The sequence below is a fragment of the Canis lupus genome, chromosome 21 (genome assembly GCF_048164855.1).
Source record: "Canis lupus baileyi chromosome 21, mCanLup2.hap1, whole genome shotgun sequence".
Lineage (NCBI taxonomy): Eukaryota > Metazoa > Chordata > Mammalia > Carnivora > Canidae > Canis > Canis lupus.
Genome location: NC_132858.1, coordinates 22,464,640 through 22,480,566, shown reverse-complemented (window position 1 = coordinate 22,480,566; position 15,927 = coordinate 22,464,640). Strand labels below are relative to the sequence as shown.

At 47.4% G+C, this 15,927-nt stretch overlaps 1 protein-coding gene across 1 annotated transcript; it reads left to right on the top strand.

Moving 5' to 3' along the window:
- Window positions 1–106: 106 nt before the first annotated feature.
- On the top strand, window positions 107–10,439 carry LMO2 (LIM domain only 2). Its single transcript, XM_072791087.1, has 4 exons — window positions 107–195; window positions 362–584; window positions 4,710–4,925; window positions 9,460–10,439. Exons 1-4 carry the CDS (start codon window positions 189–191, stop codon window positions 9,677–9,679), a joined length of 666 nt encoding a protein of 221 aa, XP_072647188.1. The 5' UTR covers window positions 107–188; the 3' UTR covers window positions 9,680–10,439.
- The last annotated feature ends 5,488 nt before the right edge of the window (window positions 10,440–15,927 follow it).

Below are 15,927 nucleotides of genomic sequence, written 5' to 3'. Positions count from 1 at the left end.
CGAGAGAGGAGGGAGCCCGGGGAGAGAGGCTCGGCCCCCGCCCCCCCGCCGGCCGGAGGTGCGCGGGGGTCGGGGCGGCGGGGCGGGCGCGCAGGGCCCCGCGGGCGGGCGGCGCGGAGCCGGGGACGGGGACGGCGCGGCCGAGCGGGACCTGCGGCGGCGGCGGCGGCGGCGGCGGCGGGAGCGCGATGGAAGGTTAAGTCCCGAGCAGCGGCGCAGCTGCAGGCGCCCGGCCGGGCTGCGCGCCCCCGCCCGGCCCCCGCCCGGCCCCCGCCCGGCCCCCGGCCCCCGGCCCCCGGCCCCGCCCGCCCCGCCGCCCCCCGGCCCCCGCTCACTCGCTCTCTCTCTCTGGCGTTTGAAGGCAGCGCCGCGACCGTCCTTGAGCGCGGAGGGGCGAGCTCGCCGCCGGAGCGCCGGAGCAAGAGGAGGCGCAGGAGCGGCGGCGGCGCCCGAGCACCCGAGGGGGGCCGCGCCCCGGCCGCCGGCCAGCCCCGCGCCAGCAAGGGAGCGCCCCCGCCGCCGGGCACGCCGCCTCCCTCCCCAATGTCCTCGGCCATCGAGAGGAAGAGCCTGGACCCGTCGGAGTAAGTGCGGCTCCCCCGCCTCGCGCCCCGGGGCTGCAGGTGCGCGCCCGCCGCGTGCCCTTGGCTGCCCCTTCCTCGCGGGCGCCCGCTGGCACCTGTGCGGGCCCCCAGGCCTGGGACGCACGTCTGAGCACGGCGGGCTGGAAAGTTTGCAGGGCGGCGGGCACGGGGCTGGGGGCGGGGGGGCTCGGAGGCGCGCAGGTGCCGTCCCGGAGCATCGCGCTAGGCTCCGCTTCCCCGTCCCCTCTCCCGCGTCCCCTCTCGGTCCCCATTCCCTTTGTCCGTCTGATCCTGGAAAGGGGGACCTTGCAAGTGGAGGCCCCCCGAGCCCCCGACGGCCCCCCTCGCGGCGCGCAGGTGGAGCGCCCGGGACCCGCGGGACAGGCGGCCCGAGCGCCCACCCGGAGCTCCCTCTGGCCTCCAGGGACTTGGGAGCCCCCAAGTCCGCAGTGATCTGGGTACTTGCACCCTCTCCCTTGGGGTGCCCTGAGGGGTGTGTGTGTGTGTGTGTGTGTGTGTGGCTGTGAACCTCCAAAGTTAGCGCACCGTCCTGTGTGTAGGCCAATTCTGGGGGAGCGCTGGCTCATCGCATCTATCACAGTCTCAAAGGGGTTTGGGGTCAGGGAACCAGAGCTCTAATGAGCATTTGCCGCATTTGTTTTCTGAGCCTTGTACCGGTTTGGAATGTCCCCCCTCTTCCCAACCTATACCTCCAACCCATTCTTCGGCGTTAACAAGGGGAGAAAGGGTTGTTTAAGATATCATTTTCCCGTCAGCGCAAATGCCCTTTTAAGATTCATTAGCTGTCTGGTATTGAGAATTTTTATTCCTTTGAAGTCCCCATCTAATCCTTTGAAGGGATTTGTTACACAGACCAAAGGAGCTGGTTAATGACTTGTCCATTTGTGCTTTTAAGAAGCATTTGTTTTCTCTTCTTTTCTTTTCTTTTCCTGCTTTAAAGGAATTGTGCTTTCCTGATTGAAGTCTTCCCCCTCCCCCAGTTGCAGCCCTCTATGGTGTTTATATACCTGGGTTTTACCCTCAGTTACCAGCATAAACACTCAGCATGCTCTTATAAAATACAGGAAGTACCAAGATCCAGTGAGAACATAAACATCACTATTCAGTCTTGAAGGCTCAGACACCAGAAGGCTTATAAGGGGCTAGGTTTATTCTAAGGAAAACACAGCTTCCTTCAACAAATTCTCAGGAGAAAAATAATGTTCATTTTTAAAAGAATGTATCTATGCAGGCATTGAGTTTAAAGGATGGTTTGCACACACACACTATATATAGACCTGGAATTACAACTTAGCCCTGAGTTTTCAGAGCCTGGGCAAGACCATAGATATGCAGTAAGAGGGGATGGGATGAATTGGTGCCTAATGCCTTTTCGATCAGCAGAACTTAGTCACTAATCCTTTTATTAGAAGATAAATCTGAGGTTTCAGCTCCCTGAAGGAGGTCTGCTCTTTGCAAAGTTTGTGCTTTTTCACTGAGATTAGAAGATTGAAACATCCTAACCTCATAGTACACCAGGCACCTACTGAAGAATGCCCATCCTTCACCTCACTGTTTGCCCAGTAAAGACAGGCTGTAACTGGAAATGGACAAGGTAGTTAGGGAATTACGGCAGCACAAACCCCCTGTCCTTTATTGGAAATTGTTGAGAAACGATCCCAGAAATCCAGGCCGTAGTGATACTCGGGTGTAAAATTCAGGATAGACTCAAGGAGAATATAAGATATTAATTTGAGGGTGAATCCCACCCATTCATTACCTTGGAAATCCACAAAAGATAATGTGATATTATCATTAATTACAGAAAGCCAGATAGAGCCAATATCTTATCCTGTCCTTTCCTATCTCATCTCAGACCATCACAATGGCTCTTTTGCTTAACATTTCTACTGCCTAATGCTGTCCTACCAGATGCTTCATTGTGTACTTACTGAAAGCCAACTTGGGTCATGACTATCAGCATCACGATGTATGGATACAAGCCTGCCTAGGTGCTTGCAAATGAAACATTTAGACAGAAATCCCGAACATAGAGATTTCCTCTACCGTGGGCATTGGGTGGCCCCTACCACCTCCCTGTGAATAACATGAGCGGTTCATTTTAATTCCAGGCAATTTTGCACCAGCAAAGTGCAAAATTCTCCTTTTTCACAGTTGGTTGGCAGCATCAGCATCAGGGCATGGAGTGTGGTTGAGGTTCCATGAGTGTTTCTGAAAGCCCGAAGTAAGACCATGGGCTGTGGAAAGGGAAGCCATGCATTTCTGAGCTGATGTTTGTGAAAATGCTGGGGATATTATTTTTCAGAAGGGAGAATGGAAGTCCTTATGTATAACCTGTGGAAACAAAGAAAAACAAAAGCAGGCTTCAGTGAATTCTTAAAACTATTTAAAGTCTTGAGGTTTTTTTTTTTTAAGATTTTATTTATTTATTCATGAGAGACACACAGAGAGAGGCAGAGACACAGGCAGAGGGCGAAGCAGGCTCCTCACAGGGACTATCCCTAGACCCGGTTCAGGCCCTGAGCTGAAGGCAGATGCTCAACCACTGAGCCACCCAAGCATCCCTAAAGTCTTGACTTTTTAAAAGAAAACTGACTTGGGTTTCACATTTTCTAATTCTAAAAAAGCATCATCTTATGAAGGGCCCTGAGATCTACGAAGCGTGGACTTGGTTTTGATATTTCTAAATACTCCCAGGGAGGTGTGCGCTTTATAGAAAGAGGCACCTGAAGTTATCAGTGTGTGAGATGGACACTGATTACCTGCATCTCATCGTCCCTAAGTACAACGGGAGCTGAGCTCTGTGGGCACAGGCCAGTCAGGACACGAGGCCACCTGGTAAGTTAGTGTCAGCTAGAAATAAGAGACAGATGTATACCCTCAAGGTACAGAGGAGGAAACTCCCTTTGGGAATCCCATGGTTGGAAGCAGGTCCATTTAAAAAAATATAATAGATTAAAAAAAAAAAAGATTTGTGCTTGAGTAAGGTTCAAAAGAGCACTTAACTCATTAATTGTTGCATATCAACAGGTATTAGGTTTTTCCTAAGTCCCGTTTGGTGCTGGAATAGTTTCTTTCCACTCTCTTTTATTTCCTTTTGGCAAATAAAATTATTTATTTTAAAAAGTAAAACAGTGATATTCAGATTCCAGTGAAGCAAAGTGAACTAGAAATGCTGTCTGGCTTTCTAACAAAGGAACACATCTCATAGGCTTGCCGTTAGCAGTTGCCTGGATGGAGCTTTCGGAGTCTGTTTCATTGCCTTCCACTCTCTTGCAAATAATCATCACCTCACCCCTTCCTCATTTTCTTTTCTAAATCTACTTTATCCAAACCGGTTTTGCTGTTGTAAATATTTTCACAGGCAGAAAGGTCTACTTAGGGTCCTTTATAAGTCTAGCAATGGCCTTAAAACCTGCGATTTTTCTTCAAGGATTCATTCAGTAGTAAGGATGGGATGCAGAATTTCTGTAAAATAATAATAGTAATAATAATAGTAATAACTAAAAAAATAATAATGAGAATTCCGATTATATCCTGATGGCATTTTTAAGTGGGAAACAAGAAAACAGCCTAAGATAAGTTTTGATCACTCTCTCCTTTCCTCCTCACTTCTGTTTTTTGAGCAGTTGAGAAAGGCGTAGGTTAGTTAGGATGGCGCGGAGAGATTCAGCAGGGAATTCGCAGATGTTTAGCCCTCTGGGTAGTGGGCTGTCCCTGAAGGGAGCAACTCTTCTAGCCTGGAAGGCCTCCTCTGGGGTTCAGCAGTGCCCTTGAGTCTGGGGGCATGGGAGGAGGAAAAAGCAGGAGATACGGCAAGATGCAGAGGGAGAGTGGAAGAAAAAGGAAAAAATACGTTAAAAAAGAGGGCAGAGGGGCCCGAGCAGTGCTGGGTGGGCAGGGGTGCAGGACCCCTAGAGCCGGCTGGGAGCCTCTAGGGGCCCTGCACTAACTTCAGACCCTGGAGCCTGCAAGGCCGAGCCCGCCCCTCCCCGGCCGAGCCTGCGGGGCCCCTCTGCGGACTCCCGTCCTGCCTCCTAACTCCGGGTCTCCGCCCAGGGCCGCTGCGGCCAGGGTCTCCCTCATGCCTGCTCTTGTCCCCAGGGAGCCAGTGGACGAGGTGCTGCAGATCCCGCCGTCCCTGCTGACATGCGGCGGCTGCCAGCAGAACATCGGGGACCGCTACTTCCTGAAGGCCATCGACCAGTACTGGCACGAGGACTGCCTGAGCTGTGACCTCTGCGGGTGCCGCCTGGGCGAGGTGGGGCGGCGCCTCTACTACAAGCTGGGCCGGAAGCTCTGCAGGAGGGACTACCTCAGGTACCCTCCCTGGGCCTGCACCCTCAGCCCCGACGGTCGGTGGGGTCGGGGGCCCTGAGCGGGGGCCACGGGAGGGCTAGCGCCTCCACTCCTGCCCCCCCCCAGATGTCCCCAAGGTTGACTCTCAGCTGCCCCCAGCAGAGGCATTGGGGCTCTTCCTGTTTGAGAAGCATGTTCCAGGACACATTCCTCAGTGGTAAAATGCGAATTCTGTAGGGGTGAGAGAGAGATAAACCCCAAATTCCACCTAGTAGTTCCCTGGGTGGTGTGGAGTCCCCGAGAGGGGAGAGGGCCCCAGGGAGGGATCCACAGGGCTGCACCAGGGACCAGGGGCCCTTGGAGTTGACCACTTTGAGGGTGGGTTCTTAGGGGCACATTTAATGCTTCGGAACATACGTATGGGTCATAAAATACTCTTTTGTAGGACTCTAATATGTGATGTGAAAGCCCCAAGCTTTCCACGGTGACAGGGCTGCTGCCCGTGGGAGTCCTGGCACCACGGCTTCCTCGCTCTGTGACCTTGGGCATGTTCTCCAGCCTTAATTTCCCCCCCCCATAAAAATGGGGGTAGTAACAGCAGCTCCCTCCAAGGAGGAGGTGAGGGTGTGATGGGGCACCACGGTAAACTACGTGGCTGGGTGCGTGCCTATCTAGAGGCTAGCTGCTCTTGTAATTAGCCCTCATGACATTCTCATTAAGTCTTCTCCTACCTAATGAACAGAGATGGAAGAAAGGAAGGGAAAAATAGGAACTCTGCGACACCCCCAGCAGGAGGCAGGAGCTGAGGACAACCCTGATGCTCCCCGTCATACTGTTGGCCATGTGAATATTCCGGCACTCAACGAGTGCCTTTGCCCGGAATGTTCTAGCATTTCCAGTTTCATATTAGCTGCTGTGGAGGTAACTCTGTGCCCTCTACTGTCAGATCTGCTCAACTGTATAGCTGTCAGTTGTTTTTTTTTTTTTTTTTTTTTTTTTTTTGCCATCTTCCTGTGGCAGAGGGTCTGTGGAGCATGCAGCCCTAATGCATTAGGACCACCCAACCCAGGGAAGCTCGTTTAGACTCCAGTGCCCTTGGCTGCCAGGCTACCTCTTCCTCCTAAACCTGCCCTCAGAGCTTTTTACATTAAAAAAAAAAAATGCAGGCAATTCCACGGTGAAGGAAGCTTATCTGTTTACCCAGAGACTGATAGAATAAGCTTTTTTTCTTTCTAAATTCTCTGATAAAGTCCTTGCAAATTTAGTGGTTCAGAGAAAATAAGTAGAGTCTTCAATGATCACGATTATAATTTTGGTCCATTTTTTTTTATTAAGTTACAAGCAAATGGAACTGGGATAAATAGAGACCTGATTTTGCTGGTGACCAGTTTGCCAAGTCAGTGCAGAAAGCAGACCGATAAATGATTCCCATTGGGCCCCCCTGACTACATCCCTGTCAAATCATTTGAATCTTATTAAATGAAGTGCAGATAGAGTAAGGTCAGAAGAGCCCCGGCTTCTCCCTATCTCTATGGTTTTATGTAACGTTCAGGAATAAACCCGGTGCCGCCTGGGCTTGTTCATCTTTTGCATTTTTAAAAAGAAGAGGAAAAAAATTGTCTGGGAGAACCCAGTGTTAATTAACTTGTGTCTTGGTGACATGAAATAATTCTTCTCCCTGCTACATTCCTAGGCAACATGTTAATTAACTCTGTGTTAGGCAAGCCTTTCCAGCCATCCCTTAATATTTATATTATTGTTATGAAAATGGGCAGGAGAAAGCTTAAGACATTGACACCTCCTGACAGAGGAGAAAAACCTTTTTTTTTTTGCTTCAGGGAACGTCCTTTAACCTTGGACTAGCTTACTTCCATTCTTAACATATCTGACAGCGTCTTTTTAAAAAGGCAAGTTGGGAGAGTGAATAGATGGGAGGTCCCGTGATGGGGTTCAGGCCTTCTTCCTCCCCAGGAGAACTTCTCCTCCTCCTCCTGAGGATTGCCTACAGCCTGCCTGTTACAGTCCTTTTCAGACATTTAGCCTCAAATATTCATGAGATCCCAGTGCAAATCTGAACCCTGCTGCTGTTGCTACTGCTGGGCTGTGTTTCTGGGAACCTAACAGTAGCTGTTAATGTCAGTGCAGGGCCCCCAGATTCCCTTGTATCCCTTTCTACCAACTTTTGCGTACAATGCACCCCACCTCCCAGTGGTTTTACTTGCAACAGCCAACACCTGCATCTGTTAGGGCCAGAAGCCTGCCCACTGTCCCCGCACTGCCGGTGGGACCTTAACATCGACTGTTGAGCCATGGCTGGCACTTGCAGGAGCACCAAAGCCTTGCAACCTTGCCTGGAGCCAGGCGGACTCTGAGAGATGCAGAAACCTAACATGCCATCTGCCCTGAGCTCCCCTCGGAGGGCCTTTGCTGCAGATTGCAACTTTGCTGGTCTTCCTCCCCTTCTACCCAGCTTCCCTTGCCTCTTCCCAGCTTCCCCTGAGAATACATCCTTGAGAATTCCTCTCCTCCGGGTCTGCTTCTGGGATATCCAGCCTAAGGTACCAATTCTTGGGGCCAGAGGTAAATGCTCAAATTAGATGTCAGGTCCTGGTTTATTTTTCCTCTTAGTAGAATCCCAGCATGCCAGAGCTGGAAGGGACCGCAGAGGCCTTTTCTTCCGCTTCCCGTGCTTTATAGCCCACGACACAGAAGTCAGAAGAGAGGATGTCATTTGCTCCGGGGCACCCGGCTGGTTAGAGGGACCTGAACTTGCCTCCCAAATATTCATCCGTTGTCCCTCCCCCTCATTAACTGCCTGATGTGTATTGTAATTTACCCCCAACTTCCCTTTAATAAATGCTCTCCTTCCTTAAGGGTCACACACCCCAGGTGTTGGCTTCATGCCTGGCACACGGTTTGGTGAGTCGTTTATCTTTGCTCAGTCCCGAACTCAACTTACTGAACAGTCAGGAAACCAGAACTGGCTTTCCACTCCGAGCTCCAAGGTAGCACTTTCCTACAGCTCCACCATCTGCTACGATGGGAGAAAATGCTCTTCACCCCCCGTAATGAGCTTGCTCCCAGGTGGTGCCTTGGAAACACTCAGAGATCCTCAAATGCAAAGCAGGATTCTGAGGGAAATTAGCTGAAGCTGGCTCTCACTATCAGAGTGTCTTCTTGATTTCATCCATTCTGCCCAAACGTTTCCAAATTTGCCAACTGCCCCATCTCCCCTCCAGCCTCTCAGGATGTACCAGTGGATTCTCTGCCATCCTAAGCGAGTAAGAACTTCCAATAAGAAGCTGCATTTACCTAAAACTGTCCTAAAGGTTTTACGTGGAAGGGGCAGGCTCACATGCCTTGTCATCAGGCACCTGTGAAAATGACTTCCTGTGGCAGGACGGTGCCAGATGCCAGTACACCTGACCTGTGTGAAAGCACAGCACGTGCTGGCTTAGCCTTTGACGGTGGGCGCTTTGACAAGGCTCCGTTTGATCTTTCTCGTAGCCCAGTGTGGCAGATGCTGCGGTCACTGCCACTGCAGCAGCTCACAGGGGCCTGAGGTCCCACCACGGTCACGCAGTGCTCAGGGCTAGTCCTGGACGTGCATGGTTTCACTCTTGCAGGCTGACCACAAAACTTCAACCTGCCTCGGAATCGCCTGGAAGTGCTCCTTAACACACAGGCCCCCCCCCCGCGTCTCAAGTGGAAGGCCTGAGAATTTGCAGTTGCTAGCAAGCCCCCAGGTGACCAGATGCTGTGGGTCCCGGGACCACAGCTCGAGAACCACCACACCGGGCTCCACCGTGTTGCCTTTCCCACCTTGACATTGAATATTGCTTGAAATAAGTGACTGAGGCTTAGGGGAGTCTTGATTTCAGTGTCGAAAGAGAAGTCTCTCTGGAGATTCATGCCAGTGGGGCAGCTGAGGACCTTGAAGTATGGGGAGACGCTCTTTGTCTCCCAGATCTGAGACACGGTTAACTACACCCAGTGTCTTCTGTTGGATTCCCTCCGACTCCTAGAAGCTGGGGCCCCGGCGAACAGTAGGCCCATTTTAGCTTACAGAGGAGTGGAGACCAGCCCTCCCCACAGGTAGGATCGGTGTCTGTTGACATGATGGAACCTGGGAACCTCAGGAACATGCCCATTTTGCTGCATTCCGGCTCAGCCCCCCTCAAAGGGCCCCCAGGGATTTACTCCAACTCTTCTTCTAGAATGAAAGTCCCCCTGGGAGGGGGCACACAGTACATGCCTAACCTCTTAATTCGAATCACTTCAGCTAAGGTACCTCTCCACAGAAGAGGGGTCGAGGGCAGCTTAAAGTGGGGAGAGCTCAGAAACGGGCAGGTTATGCCAAACACATGCCACGGGTTGCAGCCTCATCCCAGAGTACCCTCTTCCCTCTAGGAAAGACTCCATGAGCCTCCTGGGACCCACCTCTTCCTTGCTTCCTGACAGGTTGGATGTTGAGCCTCTTGTATGGAACCCATCCTCAAGCCCTTTCTTCCAGTTTTGCCTCTCCTTAGTGTTTCTTTCTGTTCTCTCCTCCCAGGCTTTTTGGCCAAGATGGTCTCTGTGCATCCTGTGACAAGCGGATCCGTGCCTACGAGATGACGATGCGGGTGAAAGACAAAGTGTATCACCTGGAATGTTTCAAATGCGCCGCCTGTCAGAAGCATTTCTGTGTGGGCGACAGATATCTCCTCATCAACTCCGACATAGTGTGCGAACAGGACATCTACGAGTGGACTAAGATCAATGGAATGATCTAGGCCAGAGTCCCCCGGCCTCTCTGGGGGCAGGCATTTCGCTGAAGTCACTGTCTCCATGAGGTCTTCACTCTTGGGCACTCTGGGGGTTTGAGGGTGGGATGAGGCATTTCTTAGGGGTTGGTGGACCCTCCGTGGGCACCAAGACATGGCATCCAAGTGACGTAATACAAGGGACAAGACTAAATGCGACAAAATGACCAGTCTTTAGGGAGAACTTATGGACAATGGCCACAGCCTATCCGTAGTAACTGACACAATTAGTGAAGAAGAGGAGTGTTGGGGGGCAGGTGGGTGGGTGCCATCATCCTACGGAGAGGGACTTGTGTAAAGAACCGTTAGGACCTTGACCCTTGAAAACTAGAGATGTGCAATTGATTTCTTTTCTTCCTGGCTTTTATGACAACCCTGCTCCAATCACTGTCCTCCACACAGGGAAGGACAGAGAGGAGAGTGTCCCTCCTTTCTCCTTGGCCACCTTCCCAAGGCCTTTGGACCCAAGGGAAACTGCATGGAGACACATTTCAGTTGAGAATGGAAATTGCAACTTTTAACCAAACGATTATTTAAAGCAATGCTAATGAGTCACTGTTTTTAGACACCCTGGTTTGGAGATGAGCTGTTCCACAGATTGTTTCTATACAAATGTAAATCTAAAAACAAAAGTTGTTCAACTATTTTATTATCTTAGATTATATCAAAGTATTTGTTGTGTGTAGTCAAAAAAACTCCGCAGACAATAAAAATGACAGACTAAAATGAAGTGTTGTTTACTTGATTATGATTCATAATTTGGGCTGGCAGGAAAATGGCTTTTTGGACTGTAAAGGAGACATAAATAAGCAATTTACTTTTAGGTCAAATAAAAACTTCCATTTATTGCTAGGGTTTATACGAGGCAGGCACGTTTCTGTATTACTAGCAATTATATAACAGGTCATCATGTAGCTCAGAGGGATGTAGAATAATTAAATTGTTATTGTAAAATGTGCATTTCACTTCAGCATTGTATGGAACGAACGGAAGGCAAGATCATTGCCTTTGGGAAACCTGTAACCTAGAAAGGACACAAATACATAAAACAGATTCCCTTTGGGAGAGAAGGTAATTACCTAGCTTGAAATGTGGCAAAGATGCTGAGCTTGACACTTCGATTTTCCAAGACGTGTGTCTCAGGGTATTTTATGACAAGTGGTTAAGAGGACCTTACTTTGAGGATTTAAAGCAGGGCATCTTGGTTAGTGCCTCCTCCTTCCAGACTCTTCAGGCCCCCATGACCTGACTCAGAGCGCCACCTGCTGGCCCTCACCTCTCCGCTGGCTACTTCGAGACCGGCCCAGTGAGAGACCAACCTAGCTGGCTGCACTTCTCAATTGTTTCATAAAAATATTGGCGAGCACCAAGAAGTCTGAATGTGTTTAATTACCAAGACATCAGAAATACGCATCTAATACTACAGTTAATTAGCTGTGGTATTCCTTTAAAACTTCCATCACCAAAGTATGTATGTATGTATTTATTTATTTATTTATTTATTCATTTATTTATTTATTTATTCATTCATTCTTCTAGAGAAGAAATAATTAAATGACGATTCTTGGTCGATAAGATGCTAAAAGTGGTTGGGAAACTTCAAGGTGGCCTATTTAAAGGAAACCTAATTATATTGCATTAGCGACTCAGGTGGTGGTGACTTGCTGCCAGGGAGGGGATGTTTGTTCTAAACCAACAAAAGGGATGTGGTTCTCAAATTGTGGTCCTGGATCAGCATTATCAGCATCACTCGAAATGAAGTGGTTTATTGAATTTTTTTTTAAAATTCAAACATTAAACTTTAGTAAAAGTTATCAATTAGGGACACCTGGGTGGCTCAGCGGTTAAGTGTCTGCTTCCGGCCCAGGGTGTGATCTCTGGATCCTGGGATCGAGTCCCACATCAGGCTCCCTGCATGGAACCTGTTTCTCCCTCTGCCTGTGTCTCTGCCTCTCTCAGTGTGTCTCTCATGAATAAATAGATAAAAATCTTTAAAAAATGTTATCAATTAAAAATGAAGATTCGGGGGTTCTACCCCAGACAGAATGAACCAGAAACTCCGGCAATGGGGCACAGCTATCTGTGCTTTAATGTGCCCTAAAGATGATTCTGACTCATGCTCAAGTTTGAGAATAGCTATTCTCAAACATTCCACAGTTAGATCATGTGCTCTTAGGTTGTTAATTGTTAATATTTGACATAAAGGTTAAATCAGTAACTTTTCTACATGTAGACAAGCACTGTCTGTTCATGGCCCCTAAACTGAAAAGTTATGCATAATTTTGTCACTCAGCCAACAACTGTTATCTACCAAGTCAGTTACACTGCAATCCACCATTTTTAACCATATCAACATTAATCACAATAACAACTATAATTATATATATTAGCTATGTAACTATCTTGTAGGCAGTTATCAGGGCAAAATAAAAATTATTCTTGCTTTGGAAATGTAAACTTTATTATTAACCCCCATTGTAATACAACACAAAATTTAAAAATTCAGCCAATAAAGCCATCCTCAATAAAGCAATAATGAATATCTTCCATGTGTCAATGGTACGGGACATCTTGCAGAATTGTGAATGTCCAGGCAGAGTGTGACAAGTCCCCCCAAAGGCCCATGTCTAACCCACAATGGACTTGAGAGGAAAAACACGTAGACAGACTTCATGAGGGACCAGCTCCTGGAGTCTACCTGTGGTCCTTGCCTGAGTGTGTAACCCGTGTGCCCTAGACCCAGAATCAGAAAAAACAAACACCTGCTCCCTTCCCTGGTCTGTGCCTTAATGCAGCATTTTGCAGGAACATTTTGCTTCCTCTCACCTCATTAATGTCTTATGTCCTGAACCAGCTTCCCTTTATTGCCGTCTCTAATAGAGCCACTGCTACTCAGGGAATATTGGAATCCTACAGAGTTAAAATAGAGCACTGGCTAGGAACTTCATCATCTCAAGACTTGGATTTGAATTACAGGGACATGATTTTATTTACTTAACAAACACATACCACTTACCATGTGCCAGGCACTATTCTAGGTGCTTTACAAGTATTAACTCTTTTAATCCACACAACAGCCCTAGGTGGCAGTTTCTATTTATTATCATCCACATTTTACTGACAGGGAAACTGAAGCATAGATGAGTTTAGTAACTTGCCTACCGTCCTACAGCTAATAAATGACATGAGTAGGTTGCAACTGAGGACCTTTGCCCTCTGCTCTGCTGCCTCTTTCTTAGGCAGAAACTCAAGTTTCTCATCTGCACAATAGGAAAAACTAATACTTTTCTCCCCAGGCTATTTGAAAGCATTTGAGTTCAGTCTAGCTAGAAATGTAACCAAGGCATAACAGTACAAGATTAGCACCCTAATAAAGATATGTAAAAAGTGCTATGGAAACATAGATAAGGAAATAATTAAATCAGACCAGGGGTGGCTAACTGGAGGAAAGAGGAAATCACATTTGAAATGACCCTGGACCAGGATGGAGGTGGCAAGGCAAGAGCAAAGACTCAGAGACCTTGCCTTTGCAGGGCAAGTAGGCAAGTAAGCCCAGAGTTTCCATGGTGGTGGTGTGCTTTGCCTGGGGAGGGGCTGGGGCCCAGGAGGAAATGAGGTTTTCTGCAATTTTGAGACCAAGTGACAAATCAAAATCAAACCAAGGAAACTGGGTGAAGGGGAGGAGGGGGAAGGAGGGAGCAAGATGGGCCTGGAACATCTCATTTTGCCAGAAAGCAAGGAAGTACTAAAAAAGGTGGGGGATGGAGGGAGGGGTGGAGGGCCAAAATAGGAATGTCACAAGAACCAGAAGCCAGCCAGGTTGAAGGTACTATCAATGGCCAAATCTGGGACAATTTGACCAACCAAATAATTAAGGACAGTAATGCGTTACCAACCACTACGGGGGGGTTAAGAACCTGTGCTCTCATACCAATAGTAAGTAAATGGAGAAAAGGGAAGACTTGCTCACAGCATAAACTTGAGTGCCAACTGGTCAATGTGAAGACTGTATGGGAGTCAGAAGAATCATCATTTGCAACCATCATAGTAAGATGATAGAATCAAACAAGAATCATTAATAGTTGCTAGATTTCAACAGAGAAAGAGCAGGGTATTTGAGCGGTCCTAAAGTGCCTTCCCACATATTGCTCATTAGTTGCAAGGGGGAAAACCAGTAATTACACAGTGGAGAAATTGGATAACACCTTGTCCAAGTGATCGATAAGGGGCAGACGGACACTGCGTACCTCCAGGTGTGACACTCTGTAGGGGTGGAAATGTCCCAGATTCAAGAAGGCTAAGGAAGCGTGACAACTAAATCTGATACATGGCCCTTTACTGAATCTAGTCCTGGAGGGGGGAAAAATGCTATGAAGGACATCATTGGGCCAGTTGATAAAATCAGAATATGAAAGTATATGTTAGTTCAAAGTATTGCACAAATATTAAATTTATTCAGGTGATAACTATACTGTGGTTATGTAAAAGAATATCCTTATCATTAGGAAATACCATGGAAACATTTAAGAATAAGGGGTAATAATGTATGTAACTTATTCTCAAGTGATTGAGAAATATATATATGTGTGTGTTGGGGAGTAAATAAATGGTAAAGCAAATGAGGTAAAATGTTAACAGGCGAATCTACATAAAAGATATACAAGTGTAATTTTTTTAAGAGATGTTATTTATTTGTTTGAGAGAAAGAGAGTGAGTGAGCACAAGCAGAACAGTGGCAGAGGGAGAGGGAGAAGCAGGCTTCTTGTGGTACAGGGAGCCCAACGCGGGGCTCAATCCCAGGACCCCGGGATCATAGCCTGAGGCAAAGACAGACGTTTAACTGACTGAGCCACCCACGTGTCCCAAGTGTAGTATATTTATTCTTGCAATTTTTCTATAAGTTTGATACTATATACAAATAAAAAAAAACCTTTTTTAAAAAATTCAGGATTTAACCTTTGTTTGGAGCTTTCGGTTCAATTAGGAGAATAGGAGAGATAAAGAGAGGTAAAATAGATTTAAAAGTTAGTGATATACTACTATCCATTTGTCACCATTTTAATGTACTTTTGACCTTAGGAATAAAGGTCATTGGGCACCTGGGTGGCTGAGTGGTTGAGCGTCTGCCTTCGGCTTAGGTCATGATCCCAGGGTCCTGGGATCGAGTCCCAGTCAGGCTCCCCACAGGGAGCCTGCTTCTCCCTCTGCCTGTGTCTCTGCCTCTCTCTGTGTGTGTCTTTTGTGAATAAATAAACCAAATCTTAAAAAAGAAAGAAAAAAGAAAAAGAAGAAAGAAAGAAAGAAAGAAGAAAGAAAGAAAGAAAGAAAGAAAGAAAGAAAGAAAGAAAGTCTTGTATCTCAAGCAAGCAATGCCAAACACACACACATATAATGTGAATGATGTGTTTAGGAGGATTCACTTAGTGCCAATTTTTAAAGCAGGTTATTTCTCAAACTTCTAAAATGAGCTTACTACAAATTCTGCATTTCCTTTGTAATTAGGATCAAGATTTAATCATCTGGCTCTGAAATGTGTGTATGAAAGGACCAGGAATCTAAGCTATAATATTTTGTACATAGATCTAAGAATTGAGTTAAAAGAAGTTTCAAAGCAGTAAGGTCACTTCCGTTCTCTACCAGTGGCTATGCATTAATTCTCCCATAAAATCATCATTTCTCTGAGTTAATAGAATCTTTGAAGCTAAATCAAGTCAATTTCCATTGTCACATTGTGGAGCTTTTGAACTGCGCTCACTGAATTATCCTATTTGGTGGCTACCTTGAAGATGGCTTTGTGGTGATCCGAAGTAAACCCCCGGCAGCAGCTTCTGTGTGCCCTAGCCTTTTCACCCCACCCCATTCATTTAATTACTTAATGGCAGCTCAAAGCAAATGCCCACCACCTTAGATATATAGTAGGCAAAACAGATATCAAGGCAATGGAATGTGATAGAAAGAACACTAAAATAGACATTAAAAATCTGATTTTGCCTCTAATTAAGGGTACGTCTTTAAGAAGACCTCAGTTTCCCCATTTGCACAATGAGGTATTTATTGTAGATTATCTCTAGGAAATTGGTATTCAAAATGTGATTTACAGACTGTTAAGTATGGATATTGGGATTAAGGGTTTGTAATAGCCAGTCTCCGAAATGCCCCCAGTGATTCTCGCTTATGTCCCCTTTTTCCACATCAAGTAGGGCTAATCTGTCTCACCA

Excerpts from the sequence above, each read along its gene's own strand:
- LMO2 (XM_072791087.1), top strand. Across the intron at positions 585-4,709 it reads AAGAGCCTGGACCCGTCGGA|GGAGCCAGTGGACGAGGTGC; the intron begins GTAAGTGCGGCT and ends TCTTGTCCCCAG. Across the intron at positions 4,926-9,459 it reads TGCAGGAGGGACTACCTCAG|GCTTTTTGGCCAAGATGGTC; the intron begins GTACCCTCCCTG and ends CTCTCCTCCCAG.